At 38.2% G+C, this 15,159-nt stretch overlaps 1 protein-coding gene across 1 annotated transcript; it reads left to right on the forward strand.

Annotated features, from left to right (window-relative positions):
- Window positions 1–2,393: 2,393 nt before the first annotated feature.
- Window positions 2,394–7,118, forward strand: FABP4 (fatty acid binding protein 4). Its single transcript, XM_062189525.1, has 4 exons — window positions 2,394–2,522; window positions 5,631–5,803; window positions 6,313–6,414; window positions 6,899–7,118. The coding sequence occupies exons 1-4, from the start codon at window positions 2,450–2,452 to the stop codon at window positions 6,947–6,949; spliced, it is 399 nt and encodes a 132-aa protein (XP_062045509.1). The 5' UTR covers window positions 2,394–2,449; the 3' UTR covers window positions 6,950–7,118.
- The last annotated feature ends 8,041 nt before the right edge of the window (window positions 7,119–15,159 follow it).

The following is a 15,159-nucleotide window of genomic DNA, read 5'->3' on the forward strand; positions in this document are numbered from 1 at the left end:
CTGTCCCTGCCACCATGCTCCAACCTGCCTTCCCCTTATAACATCTTTACTCTTGCTTTGTAAGCAGATTTACGTTGCTCAGTCTATTATCTTGGGTCCACTTTTCCTAAGATCACTGTATTCATCTTTCTAGAACTCAGACAGGCACTTGCGGTGTCCTTGGTTTAAAACACATACACAATAAGGCAAGCGTTTGTTGCAGAGATGAGCACATCTCTCGAGATGCCTTCATGCCATGTCAGAGTGCATAAATTTGAATCGCCATTATGCTCCTGAATCCAGCTTCCTGATAATGACATCCTGGGAGACAGCAGGTGATGGCTCAGGTAGTTAGGTCCTTGTTGTCCACGTGGGAGACCTAGATTGAGTTTCTGGCTTCTGGCCTAGTCCCAGGAGGCATTTAGGGGATGAACCAACGAATTAAAGATCTTTGGGGGCTGGCATTGTGGCATAAGGAGTTGAGCTGCCACCTGCTATGCCAGCTGCTCTATTTCCAGCCCAGCTCCCTGCCTAATGCTCCCGGGAAAGCAGCAGAGGATGTCCTAAGTGCTTGGACCCGTGCACCCACGTGAGAGACCCAGATGAAGCTCCTGGCTCCTGACTTTGACCTGGCTTAGCCCTGGACGTTTCAGCCACTGGGGAGTGATCCACTGGATGGAAGATCTCTCTCCCCCCCTCTCATTACCTCTCCCTCTCTTCTGCAACTCTGCCTTTCAAAAAAATTAACTAAATATTTTTTAAAAATATCTTTGTCTCCCTTTCAAATAAATAAAATCAATAGACATTAAAAATCTAAGCTCGTATAAAATGCACATAAGCATGCTGCACAATTAAGTCATGTAAACATTTATCTCATTCCTTTTCCTAATACTTAATCCATACATTTGGTGAATAAACAAGGTATTAAGAACTTTAATACCTTGCAATATTAAGTAGGCATTAAGAAGTTTAATATCTCTGCGATAAAGTGCAGAATATAGCAGCCCATCAATATTGTGGTGAAAGGTGGTCATAATTTAAGGAGAATTCTATATTATCCAAGATTTCATTTTATTAGCTAGATTAAGTTTGAGAGAGTAAGATGAGGGACTAGAGCAAAAATAACATCTGAAGGAACTAAGCGGTTGCTTATATTCCTGTTTAAAACACAGGGCGTGAGGTACAGGCCTCTCATTAAATTTCTGGACAGTTTATTGTCAAGAAAGCATTCTTATCTTACATGAACATAACTTAAATGACTTACTCTATAGGGTGGCCTATGTGATTGGAACATAAATTTAGCTGATTTGAGGATAATGTCTCTTCAAGTAAGACAGTTTGCCAAACCTATTTTGTTTCTCTCAAGTGATAACATGAAATTTCTGTGTATATACTCAACTACTCTCTTACATCTAATTCTTTACTTCTTCTATATCTTAATTCTCTTGTTGCTATTTAAGTTACAAGACTCTTCACCAGAGTCTAGTACTATGTTTGTTTATATAAAATCATCACAGGAGTCAGTGTTCATTTCTAGAAAAATCTCAGCTACATCATTTTTAAAAAATAATTAATTAATTTTCATTTATTTGAAAAAGACAGACAGAGATACTTTATATCTGATCATTTACTCCCCAAATGCCTGTGACAGTCAGGGTTGGGCCTAACTCAGGAGCACAAAATCTTTTAAAGATTGATTTGAAAGTCAGAGTTACACAGAGAGAGGGGAAGAGAGAGAGAGCCCATGTTTTAAGATATCTGTGGAAATCAATACCACATCGTCATTTAAGGGATAGACAGAGTGAGGTTAAATTATCATTTAAATAAATCTACAGTCCAGGTTCCCAGTGAATGAACTGATATACTCTTTTATTCATAGAAAGGTTTGAAATTAGAGACATGGGGTAGTTTAAAATGCCAGTATTTACTTTGCTCTAATTGTTAAGTAATTCTTGAGATAGTCCTGTCCCAAAGAGACTTTGCAATGCTTTAAGAACCTCCAACATAATTCTTAGGTTCCTTAATTTGAAAGAACCTCATAATAGCAATATTAACAAAAAAACAAGGAAAGGATGTCAAAGTTCATCCCAAGGTAATTGTCCCCCTCTGCCCGGGGATAAATATGTATGGAAATAATAGGGGGAAGTTCAGTGCATTAAACATTAAATAGTCGAAACAGCATGTAAAATATTCTGCTCATGGTTAAAAATAATTTGTACTCTAAGTCCAATGACCGCTTGCCAGGGAGAACCAAAGTTGAGAAATTCCTATAAAAAACATGACTCAGAAGAAAAAATGCAGAGGCTGGTAAAGGAGGAAATGATCTGATATCGTTCCCAATTGGCTGTTCGGGAGATCACATGTTCTGAACATCTTTAAAAAGAAGTTGTCTGAACATTGGAGGGCCACAGCACCTTGCTGAAAGCTACACTTCTCTCTCACCTGGAGGAATAAACCTAGAAAGTTCAAAATGTGTGATGCTTTTGTAGGTACCTGGAAACTTGTCTCCAGTGAGAACTTTGACGATTACATGAAAGAAGTGGGTAAGAGAATGCATTGAGGGATGACTGGATTGATAACATTTTCTCTGGGGGGAAGTGGTTTATCGTGTTTTGCACTCTGGAAGCATTGGCCAGAGATGCTGTTTTCTATACAAAAGTTATGTAAGAAACAGGTGAGAATCTTTCTCTGGAGATGTGTTGAACAAAAGCTACAGCTAATGCTTCCTGAAGGTGAAACTCTGTGGGAAAAAAAATGGATATAAATGAAATTCTTATGATCTACAGAAATGCAAAGATTTTACTCTAATTTCACAATGTGCATGTCTTTAGCTTACTTGACTCTTTGCCTGCTTTTAAATCCGCTTTTGCATATAGAATTTGCAATAACTTGGAAAGAAAAACATATTTCTTTCCTAGCATATAATAATTTCCATTTGACAATGAAGGCATATTTCCCTTCTTTGCATTTTTTTTTTAGTAAATGTGCATTAGCAAATTATTGTCTCAATGTCAATGTATTAAGATTTGTGGTTGTTTTATGATTAGCAGGGTGCTTCTCATAGGGCCTTAAAACTTTGCATACAAATGGTATGGGATGCCATTGAATTATTGGTAATTCAAAAGGAGAATATTACATACATAGCAGTCCTTCTCTTTGATAACAGAGCCCTTCAAGTTTTCAGACTATTAACCTTGCCAACATTTCATTGCACATCTATCCATTCAGGAGGTAAAGAAACGGAGGTAAACTAGGGAGACAATTTTTTACTCAGGCAGCTTCTGCTTTAAAAAACATTCTTCCCCTACCCTTGTGCATGATACAGTCAAATTCAGGGTTATCAAACAAGGAAGGAATTTTAATAACATCTTTATTAGGGGTTAAGATTTAATCCCTATAACTCAAAAGACTTAAACCATCCCTGACATTATATATAAGCTAGTATTTTTCCTGTTTACAGATGAGAGAGAAATCAGGGACTTCAGCATAAGAAAGACCTAACTTTCTAGAACGCTAGTTATCAGTGATTCAATAAACTAATCAATACACATAATATGGAAAAGTCAGGATTTGGGACCATGTAGTTACTTTTTAAAACAGTCTACACTTTTGATAGTTACATTTAAATTTTTAAAAAATTTTTTATGTTATTTTATTTTTTGACAAGCAGAGTGGACAGTGAAAGAGAGAGAGACAGACAGAAAGGTCTTCCTTTTGCCGTTGGTTCACCCTCGAATGGCCGCCACGGCTGGCGCGCTGCGGCCGGTGCATCACGCTGATCCGAAGCCAGGAGCCAGATGCTTCTCCTGGTCTCCCATGTGGGTGCTGGGCCCAAGCACTTGGGCCATCCTCCACTGCCTTCCTGGGCCACAGCAGAGAGCTGGCCTGGAAGAGGGGCAACTGGGACAGAATCCGGCGCCCCGACCGGGACTAGAACCCGGTGTGCCGGCGTCGCAGGCGGAGGATTAGCCTATTGAGCCGCAGCGCTGGTATAGTTACATTTAAATTTTTATAACACTACATTTTTAAATCATAAAGGATTGATGATAGTTAAAGATAATAAGATACTTCCAGAATGAAGTTAGCTGCTCCAGCTGAGGCTGAGAGAGCAGGCATTGCCTGCAGCAGTCAGCAAGGAGAGAATGTGGTTTTCCCTAAGGTCAGCCATTGGAGCGTCACACTGGATGCTGTATCCCTCTCTACGCTGACTCACTCCATGGATTTAATGTGTTTTGCATCAGAGCTGGGGCTTGTTGAAGCAACCTGTCTTCCCACCTGGATCACTCTCCAGCTCCTTAAATGGAAGCGTCAGTATTACTTATTTTGCACCATATTTCTCTCCATTTTGTCCCTGTTTCTAATTGTTTGTTACCTTTAGTCAAAAATATGGTTTGGATTTATGTGCACGTGTCAGAAAGTCAACACATCGACAATTGTCATAAATTCTGTATAACATGCAAGGTCAGCAAGTTCCCATTGTTTATATCAGGTTGTAAATTGTTCATCTCATACCTTGCACAGGAAAATATATTCCTTTTTTTTAAAGAGGAATTGGCAGCTTGGGTGATTAGAAATCAAATAATCAGTTTCTAAACTACTGTTAAATAAAAAATAATTTATCTTTTTTAACTTTTATAGTTATTTATTTATTACCAAGAAATCTTTTAAAGTATACAAACTTCATGCAAACTTAGGAACATAGTGATTCTTCCCACCCTACATTCTCTCCTGTCCTCACTCCCACCTTTCTTCATTCTCCCTCTCCTACTCCCATTCCTATTTTTTTTACAAAGATCTATTTTCAATTAACTTTATATACATAAGATTACTCCTATACTAAGTAAAGAGTTCAACAGATAGTATGGAGAAAAAAAGTAACTGTCCCTCAACAGTTGATACAAGGGCTGAAAAATAGTTATTTCTTAAATTTTGAAGTTTTCATGATGCCTAGTCTTGCTTTAATAGTTCCTATAAGTTATTGGGAATGGTATCACCAACCTAAAATGGCGTTACTATAGGAAATATTTTGCTTTTAGAAAGATTAATCAAAACCTTCATTCCATAGTGGAGCAATTTAGAAAGAAGCCCAGCAAACTATCCTTGGCAGCAATGCCATGAAACGTGGTTTTTGTACACTCATGACAGATTATCTTTTAGCCGAACAACTCTGTATTAGCCCAAATGTTCTGTTGAAAATTCTTTGTGAATTTTTACATAAAATTTTTAGATGTAAGAAGGAATGGTCAAATTGCCTCAAACTTTCATGAATAAAAAAAAATGATAGCGCTCACCTTTAAAAAATACATATAGGCCTGGAGATTTAATCTGTGTACATATTCTTGCCGCAAATTAACAATAGGCCTCCTGAGGAGTTGTATGCAGAACAGAGAAAGGAAAGTTTAGAGCAGAGACACACATCTCTTGTGGCTCAGATGTTTTTTTTTAAGTATTAGCTCGATGTTTTTACCTCCAGAAGCTGTTTTAATGAGGCCTTTAGGAAACTCACCTGTGTCTTTTTCCTCTTTTACACACATACACACACACATGTACACACACATGCATGCACACACACAAAGGCACGCTACAGTTCTTTGACATAGATGAAGAGGGAGAGAAATGTGACCCTGATGTCATTTTTTTCCTTCCTGTAGGAGTGGGCTTTGCCACCAGGAAAGTGGCTGGCATGGCCAAACCCAACATGATCATCAGTGTGAATGGGGATGTGATCACCATTAAATCAGAGAGCACCTTTAAAAACACCGAGATTTCCTTCAAACTGGGCCAGGAATTTGATGAAGTCACCGCAGATGACAGGAAAGTCAAGGTGAGGAATAAGGAACTGCTTGATGTCTAAACTGCTGCTCCTGCAAGAAACCATTTTATAATAACGAGAGGGAAAAATGTTAGGCCAAAGATCTCTGAACTACTACATCTGAACACTATTGCATTTGAGATATAATTCATGAATTTTCCCCTTTTTATGCAACTGCCCTTACATTTTTTAAAAAAAGCTTAACATAATTTATGTCAGTTAATAGAGCATGTGAATTAAAAATAATGAAAGAATGTTTGTCTCAGTCACCAATAATTTTACCATTACAGTGTAAATTTATTACCTGTTTTCCTTTGCAGTTGTGTTCACAAGGCTAGTGATAATGTATATGTAAGTCATATGCTGGTTTTTCAGAGACATTTTTTTCTTGTTGCAATATACTCTTCTCATTTAGAACTAGTAATGAAATCAAAATCTTCCTTTAACCCATGCTGCCATATTTTACATTTTGTCTTCTGCCTTCACAAGCACTTGGTAATCAGTTTGTATTTTGTTTACAGAGCATCATAACCCTAGATGGTGGTGCCCTGGTCCAGGTGCAGAAGTGGGATGGAAAATCAACCACCATAAAGAGAAAACGGGAGGATGATAAGCTGGTGGTGGTGAGCATCTCCTAACTGCTTAATCCCGAATCTTCCTGTTAGGTCATCATCGTAATTATTATTCCATTTAAGAAGACCTGCTTGTACAGCACAAGAGGGTGATTTTATTGGGGTTATGGTTCCAGTCTGGCAATTGCACCTCCTATGGTGTCAAACTCAGCCCAGGAATGCTGTCTCCCAGGGGACATTCCTGGCTCCTTCCTAGGCACCCTGAACTTGTCTTCAGTAATGCGCTTACTGCAGTGCATATGTCTGCTTATGTTCCTCACTCACCATTCAGATTGTATGACTTCTTGAGGGGGAAAATTGTATCTTCCTGGTCTTTGTATCTCCCAAACATTTTAAAAAAGAATCTATCTAATCTTTCTGTCTATTTATCCATCTGTGTTCTTCATCCATCTATCTATGTCCTTGAATGAACATTGCTCATTTCCAACATTATTAAACTCAGGGTGACTGACCAGGAATTTTTGTGTATGTCTAGGAATGCGTCATGAAAGGAGTCACTTCCACCAGAATTTATGAAAGAGCATAAACCCGGGGACACTGAGCTGGACTGAAGTTTGCATTGAATTCTACGACATTCTGTTGGAAGTATTGTTTAAACAGATATTGTTATTTTTTGCTAATTATCAAGGAACTAATTTTCCCCCAAGCTGATTTTTTTGCCTGTGGTTGTGTTGATTAAATAAAAATTTTTAGATTTAGAAGGTGATGTAATAATTCATTATACTGGATAATTTTGTACCTACAATGATTGGGTGAAGGAAATAGAAAACTCCCATGATTGCTTTGTTTCTGACATAAGAATAAGATTTTTCATAATAATGCAAAGTAAAAAAAATTACTATCCATGAAATTCCCTAGGTAGGAGATAAGAAGTATGCACCATGATTAAATTTTAGATCCTTCTTTAATGTATCTACAATTAAGTAACTATCTCTAAGAGACCTTAAGGTAATTATAAACATAGTCAAATTGTCCACATCTAGCTGGCCCACATTTCATATCCACCCTGTCCTGTCCTAGAACGTTGGAAGATAGCAGTACATACAACACATGTTATAGAAATCTCCAGTCTACAATTTATAGTCTGAAAGTTTATTGGTAAACCAAGTGTCTTAGTTTCCCATTACTATAATAAAGCACCACAGATTTATTTAGCTCACAGTTTTGGAGGCAGGAAGTCCAATACTGGGGGATCCCATCCAGTTGGCCCATAGTGAGGACCTCATGTTGTATGCATCATGTAGGAGTGCACGCGAGAGGAAACAAGCCCATGATGAGACAGGAAGCCAGATTGTAGCACAGAGTCAGTCTTCATCTTTTACAACAAGCCACTCTCATGAGCACTAACTAGAGTCCCCAAATGCCTTCTGAAGGAAGCACATTTGATGACCTCATTATCTTCCTAGGTTCTACCTCTTAAAGCTTCCACCATCCTAACACTGCCACACTCAGGACCAAGCTTCCAATATACGAACCTTTGGGGGAACAAACAATATCCAAACGATAGCACCAGGCTAGTTCTGGAATCTCTGCAGAATTCATTCCAGAAAAATGATGACTGTCTTGCTCATGAATAAAGATTTAAATGTTATTGGAGTTGTTTATAAACTTATTTTTCCTACCTGTGGGACTTTTATTCATATAAAATCTCCATAGAATTACAATATATAAGACACACAAAAATGAGAATGAGATTTCCCAGGAAGTACGTGTGAGCGCATGTGTGTGTGTGTGTGCATATTTCTTGGACCTCTTGTGGAAGCTATGAAGATTATTGGGACTGAAATTTTAAATCACATGCTTACATTTTATAGTAAGACAAGATCTGATATAGCATGTGTTGCCTTTGATATAATTCTTTTTGCAATGCTTCCTTTAAAAATCAGTCCTGGGGTAGCATTGTGTTGCAGTGGATTAAGCCAACACCTGGCAGATTAGAGCAGAGGATGGTTTCAGTGGGAGACATAGGAGAGCTAGATGAAGTTCCTGGTTCCTGACTTTTGCCTGTCCCAGTCCTGGTTGTTGGAAGCATTTGAGGAGTGAACATGAAAATGGAAGGTTCTCTCTCTCTCTCTCTTTCTCTCTCTCTCTCTCTCTCTTCCTTTCTCCCCTTCCTCTTTCTCTGTTGCTCTCTCTACCTTTCAAATAAATAAAAGGTTAAAAGAATAAGTCTCAAGATAATAGTTTTCTGAGCACCTTTCCTATGTGTAATACAATGTCATGGGGAGGTTAAAAGAAGTAGACTAGGTTTCTGATCATAAGAATTTATTTTCTTCACAAAAACAGAGCATAGGCTTCTCACTTCAGGCTCACTAGAGGTTTGGGGAACCTACACAGAAGACTTGTAAAAATTTATTAGAATAATTCTTTGTAAACAAATATTTATTAATCACTAACCATAGTGTCTGATAATGCGTGTTTTCTGTCATTTGTCAGAATAACCTGATGAAGAGGATTTGGTATTCTGAATAGATGAGGAAATTGCAGCTCGGTATTTAAGATCATAGAACAAAATAGAAAATAAATATACAAATCAAAATTTGTGACAGCTATCTTGTTGGAATATAGATCTAGAGACCATCAATATCCAAGCAGTAACTTAATTCATTAAATGTGATGATACCAATTTCAAAAAGGCTCTGGGAAGATGGTAGAGTAGAAGCACTGGGAATATGTCTTCTCACTTGGTGCAGAATCTGTCTGATGCTACTGTTTTGAAACTCAGGAGAGACTATCTTTTCTGGAGCAGCTTGCACACACCTTGCAGGAGTCAAAACAGGCAAGAAAGAACCTACTTTCCAAATATTGCAAATCAGTGTTTTAATTAATTATTGCAGTTTCTGATCATAGAGGTGTAGTCACAGAGGCCAGCAGCTATTGTTACACAAAAACACAGACACACACACATGCACACACCCCTCAGTTTTGCATCTCCAAGGTATTTAAAGGACTATGTCTTTGCCTTCCCCATTCCATTTTTCTCTTCTGGGAGCCAGATACTAAAAATTTGTACCTTCAAAAGCAAATAAGGTCGAAGACATATCCAAGAAATAGCTTCATGTAACAATTCTCCAATTTATCTCTTTGAAGTCCATATAATCTTCCATTGCTTGATATTGCTTCTAGAAACACCTATACAGAGGCATAGAAGAGACTTGACCATGAAAGGAAGAGAAACAGGTTAAAGCAGAAGACAAGCTGTGGACATAGAATCTACCTAGATCTTAAGGCAGATATTAATAATCCAAGGAGTCCCTCCTCTTTTGGAAACACTGAGGATCAAAGAAAATGATTGGCCAGTGTACCCCTTCTCACCCTCAATTCCCACCACTACCATCACTGGGCTATAATTTATGGCTTAGAAATATCATTTCAAAATCTGAAGCATTACTGACTTCAGTTGTATGAAAATTGCTCATCAATTTTGAGCAGATAACCTACTCTCTTACTTACAATAGTGATTTTCATGCAGTGTCTTAAACAAGACATGAAAGACAAGGAAAGACTAAATGTCTACTGTCAACTGATGGTAACTAAGAGACATGTTGGCTGAATGCAACACATGATCATGGACAGGATCCTGAATCAGAAAGGAAAAAGGAAGAGACAAGATTGAGGTGTTTTTTTTTTTTTCTGCGAATAAGAAAAAATTGGGGCATAATTGGTAGGTTTGTGGATTAGATGGCCATATTTTTATCAGTGTTTACTGATTCTCATGGGTATACTCTAGCAATACAGGACAAGATTTAGTTTGGAGAAGAATGGGAAACATTTCTCAACTCTCAAACAGTTCAGGCAAAAATGTTTCTCTCAGAGAGATAAAGAGACAGAGAGGGCATAAGTGGGGAAAAATCATGATTAGAAAATGGGGTCTAAGATATATGGGAGTTTTTTGTGTTATTCTTGAAATTTTTTGCAGCTTTGAAATGATTTCAAAATCAAATCTAACTAACAAACCAAGAAAATCTGCAAACAAAAATAGAGATGAAGCAAGAGAATGTATCAATTGCCAAGAAATAAATTTAATGGCAAATTATTTATAGATTGTGGTTTAATAGGTAAAGCTACCACCTACAACACCAACATCCCATGTGGGCAATGGTTCAAGTTCTAGATGCTCCACTTCCAATCCTGCTAATGAGCCTGGAAAAGCAATAGAGGATGGCCCAAGTGTTTGAGTCCCTGCTACCTACATGGGAGACCTGGAAGAAACCCCTACTCCTAGCTTCAGCCTGGCCTAGTGCTGGCCATTGGAGCCATCTGGAGAGTGAACCAGTGGATAGAAGGTCTCTTTCTGTGTGTCTCTACCTCTCTCCCTGTAACTCTGACTTTCAAAACAAACAAACAAATAAAGAAAGAAACATGAAAGAAAATTCACTGCTGCTCTGCTGGCATGATGCTTGGAATGCCTGTGCAGGGACAATTCTGTTTAAAAAAATTTTTTTACAGGTTAATAAAGTTTTATACTTAAGTGTTCAGAAAGGAATTACTGTTTGCATATTTGTTAATCAATAAATGATAGATAAAGAGTCAGGTTTGTTTCCACTGTAGAAGAAATAAACTGGAAGTTTCCATATTCTTATTAAAACAATTATTTGTTCAGTGTTAACATGACATGATTATTTTAAGTAAAATTTATGCTATAAAGGCAATGAATCAAGACTCAAAACTTAAGAAATCAAAAGAGAAATAAAAAAATTTCTGGAAACAAATGAAGATCACAATACAATATATCAAAACATGGTATACACCAAAAGCAGCGTTAAGAGGAAAGTTTATAGCAACTGGTGCTACATCAAGAAATTAAAAAGGCACCAAATAAATGAGCTATCAATACATCTCAAGGATCTAGAAAAACAATAACAAACCAAACTCAAGACAAGTAGGAGAAAGGAAATAATTAAAATTAGAGAAGAAATTAACAAAATTGAAACAAAAGAAAATACAAAAGAATACACGATAAATTACTACAAAGAGCTGTATGCCAAATATGGGAAACCTAAAAGAAATGGATAGATAGATTCCTGGATACATACAACCTACTTAAATTGAGCCATGAAGACAAAGAAAATCTAAACAGACCCATAACAAAGATGGAAATTGAATCAGTAATAAAGACCCTTCCAATAAAAAAAAGTGCAGGACCAGAAGGCTTCACTGCTGAATTCTACCAGGCATTTAATGAAGAACTAACTCCAATTCTTTTCAAACTATTCAAAGTAATCAAAAGGGAGGGAATCCTCCCAAATTCTTTCTGTAAAGCCAGCATCACCTTAATTCCTAAAACTGAAAAAGATGCAACAGAGAAAGAAAACTATGGACCAATTTCCCTGATGAACATAGATGCAAAAATTCTCAACAAAATATTAGCTAAACAAATCCATCAACACATCAGAAAAACCATTCATCCAACTAAGTGGGATTTATCCCTGGTTTGCAGGGATGGTTCAACATTCGTGAATCAATCAATGTGATACAACACATAAACAAACTGAAGAACAAAACCCATATGATTATCTCAATAGATGCAGAGAAAGCATTTGATAAAATACCACATCCTTTTATGATGAAAACTCTAAGCAAATTGGGTATAGAAGGAACATTCCTCAACATAATCAAGGCAATTTGTGACAAACCCATGGCCAATGCTCTATTGAATGGGGAAAAGTTGGAAGCATTCCATTGACATCCAGAACCAGATGAGGATGCCCACTCTCACCATTGCTATTCAATATAGTACTGAAAGTTTTAGCCAGAGCCATTAGGCAAGAAAAAGAAAGCAAAGGGATACAAATTGGGAAGGAGAAAGTCAAACTATCCCTATTTGCAGATGACATGACTCTATATATAGAGGGATCCAAAGACTCCACTAAGAGATAATTGGAACTCATAGAAGAGTTTGGTAATGTTTCAGGATATAGAATCAATACACAAAAACAATAGCCTTTGTATACACAGACAATGCCACAGCTGAGAAAGATTAAACTCATTCACAATGATGAAAAAAATCAAATACATTGGAATAAATTTAACCAAGAATGTCAAAGATCTCTATGATGAGAATTATAAAGGAAGAAATAGAAGAATATACAAAAAATGGAAAAATCTTCCATGTTCACAGTTTGGAAGGATCAATATGATTAAAATGTCTATACTTCCAAAAGCAATTTAGATTCTGTGTGATATCAATCAAAATACCAAGGATATTCTTCTCTGATACGAAAAACATGATGCTAAAATTCATTTGGAAACACAGGAGGCCCTGAATAGCTAAAGCAATCTTATACAACAAAAACAAAGCTGGAGGCAACCAGATTTCAAGGTGTACTACAGGGCAGTTAAAATCAAAACAGTGCAAAAACAGATGGTTAGACCAATGGAACAGAATAGAAATGCCAGAAATCAATTCAAGCATCTACAACCAACTTATATTTGATGAAGGAGCTAAAACCAATTCCTGGAGTAAGGACAATCTCTTCAACAAACAGTGCTGGGAAAACTGGATTTCCACATGCAGAAGCATGAAGCAAGACCCCTACCTTACACCTTACAGAAATATCCACTCAAAATAGATTAAAGACCTAAGTCTATGACCCAATACCATCAAATTATTAGAGAACATTGGGGAAGCCTTGCAAGACATTGGCATAGACAAAGACTTATTGGAAAATATCCCAGAGGCACAAGCAACCAAAGAAAAATTCACAAGTGGAAATACATCAAACTGAGAAGCTTCTGTACTACAAAAGAAACAGTCAGCAAAGAGGCAACTGACAGAATGGGAGAGATTATGTGCAAACTATACAACTGATAAAGGATTAATAACCAGAATATATAAAGAGATCAGGAAACTCAACAACTACAGAACAAAGAACTCAGTAAAGAAATAGACAAATCACTTAAAGAGACACTTTTCAAAAGAGGAAATCCAAATGGCCATCAGACACATGAAAAAATGCTCAGGATCACTAGCAATCAGGGAAATGCAAATCAAAACCACAATGAGGTTTCACCTCACCCCAGTTAGAATGGCTTTCATACAGAAATCTACCAATAACAGATGCTGGCGAGGATGTGGGGAAAAAGGCACCCTAATCCACTGTTTGTGAGAATGTGAACTGGAACAGCCACTATGGAAGCAGTATAGAGATACCTCAGAAATCTGAATATAGACCTATCATATGACCTAGCCACCCCACTCCTGGGAATTTACCCAAACCAAAAGAAATTAGCATATGAGATAGTTATCTGCACTCCTATGTTTATTGCAGCCCAATTCACAATAGCTAAGACATGGCATCAACCCAAATGCCCGTGAACTGAAGAATGGATAAATTATGGAATATGTACACCATGGAACACTACACAGTGGGAAAAAAAAATGAAGTCCTGTCATTTGCAACAAAATGGATGCAACTAGAAACCATTTTACTTAGTGAAATAAGCCAGTCCCAAAGGAACAAATACCATGTTTTCCCTGACCTGTTATAACAAATAGGCAATCTGTAGAAGTGAAATTGACACTTTGAGGAGCAAGGATTTCTACAACCTTTTCTTGACTGTTGAGAAACAAGTTGTTTTTTCTTTTTGTTTCATACTAGTTGGTGAACTCTTCACTTAACACAGAGTTAAACATATGTGTATAACCTCAATTGAAAATAGAGCTCAGTAAAAAATAAGAGTGGGAATAAGAGAGGGAGGAGGAAGAGGGGTGGGAGCATGAGTGGGAGGGTGAGCAAGGTGGGAAGAATCACCATGCTCCTAAAATTATAATTATGAAGTATATGATGTTTGTAACTGTAAAGCTGTATAGTTCTGCATACATTCTTTTTTTTTGACAGGCAGAGTGGATAGTGAGAGAGAGAGACAGATATAAAGGTCTTCCTTTTCCTTTGGTTCACCCTCCAGTGGCCGCTGCGGCTGGTGCACGGCGACCTGTGCACCGCGCTGATCCGAAGGCAGGAGCCAGGTGCTTCTCCTGGTCTCCCATGCGGGTGCAGGGCCCAACCACTTAAGCCATCCTCCACTGCTCTCCCGGGCCACAGCAGAGAGCTGGCCTGTAAGAGGGGCAACCGGGACAGAATCCGGCACCCCGACCGGGACTAGAACCTGGTGTTCCTGCACCACAAAGTGGAGGATTAGCCTATTGAGCCGCAGCGCCGGCTCTGCATACATTCTTATGAACTTACTTCTAATGGTACAGTTTAAAAATTTGCCATGGGGCCGGCACTGCAGCTCAATAGGCTAACCCTCCACCTGCCTGCAGCGCTGACACACCGAGTTCTAGTTCCAGTTGGGGCACCAGATTCTGTCCCGGTTGTTCCTCTTCCAGGCCAGCTCTCTGCTGTGGCCAGGAGTGCAGTGGAGGATGGCCCAAGTGCTTGGGCCCTACACCCGCATGGGAGACCAGGAGAAGCACCTGGCTCCTGCCTTCGGATCAGTGCGGTGTGCCAACCACAGCACGCTGGGCGCAGCAGCCATGGGGGGTGAACCAATGGTAAAGGAAGACCTTTCTCTCTGTCTCTCTCTCTCTCTCTGTCTCTCTCTCTCTCACTGTCCACTCTGCCTGTCAAAAAAAAAAAAAACTTGCCATGGGACCCCAAATCCCTTTAAGCTGGGTGGTAAAATTGCCATCTTAAATGTTAAAGTGATCATACGGATGGGATTAAGTGTTAAAGTGGTCATATAGTAGGATTAAGTGTTGAAGTGATCATATAGATAGGATTAAGTGTCTGG

Source organism: Lepus europaeus, chromosome 4 (assembly GCF_033115175.1).
Source record: "Lepus europaeus isolate LE1 chromosome 4, mLepTim1.pri, whole genome shotgun sequence".
Taxonomy (NCBI): domain Eukaryota; kingdom Metazoa; phylum Chordata; class Mammalia; order Lagomorpha; family Leporidae; genus Lepus; species Lepus europaeus.

Bases quoted from the DNA above. Each gene is read 5' to 3' on its own strand.
- FABP4 (XM_062189525.1), top strand. From the start codon at position 2,450: ATGTGTGATGCTTTTGTAGGTACCTGGAAACTTGTCTCCAGTGAGAAC. The intron at 5,804-6,312 runs GTGAGGAATAAG...TTTTGTTTACAG, and splicing joins CAGATGACAGGAAAGTCAAG to AGCATCATAACCCTAGATGG. The intron at 6,415-6,898 runs GTGAGCATCTCC...GTGTATGTCTAG, and splicing joins AGGATGATAAGCTGGTGGTG to GAATGCGTCATGAAAGGAGT.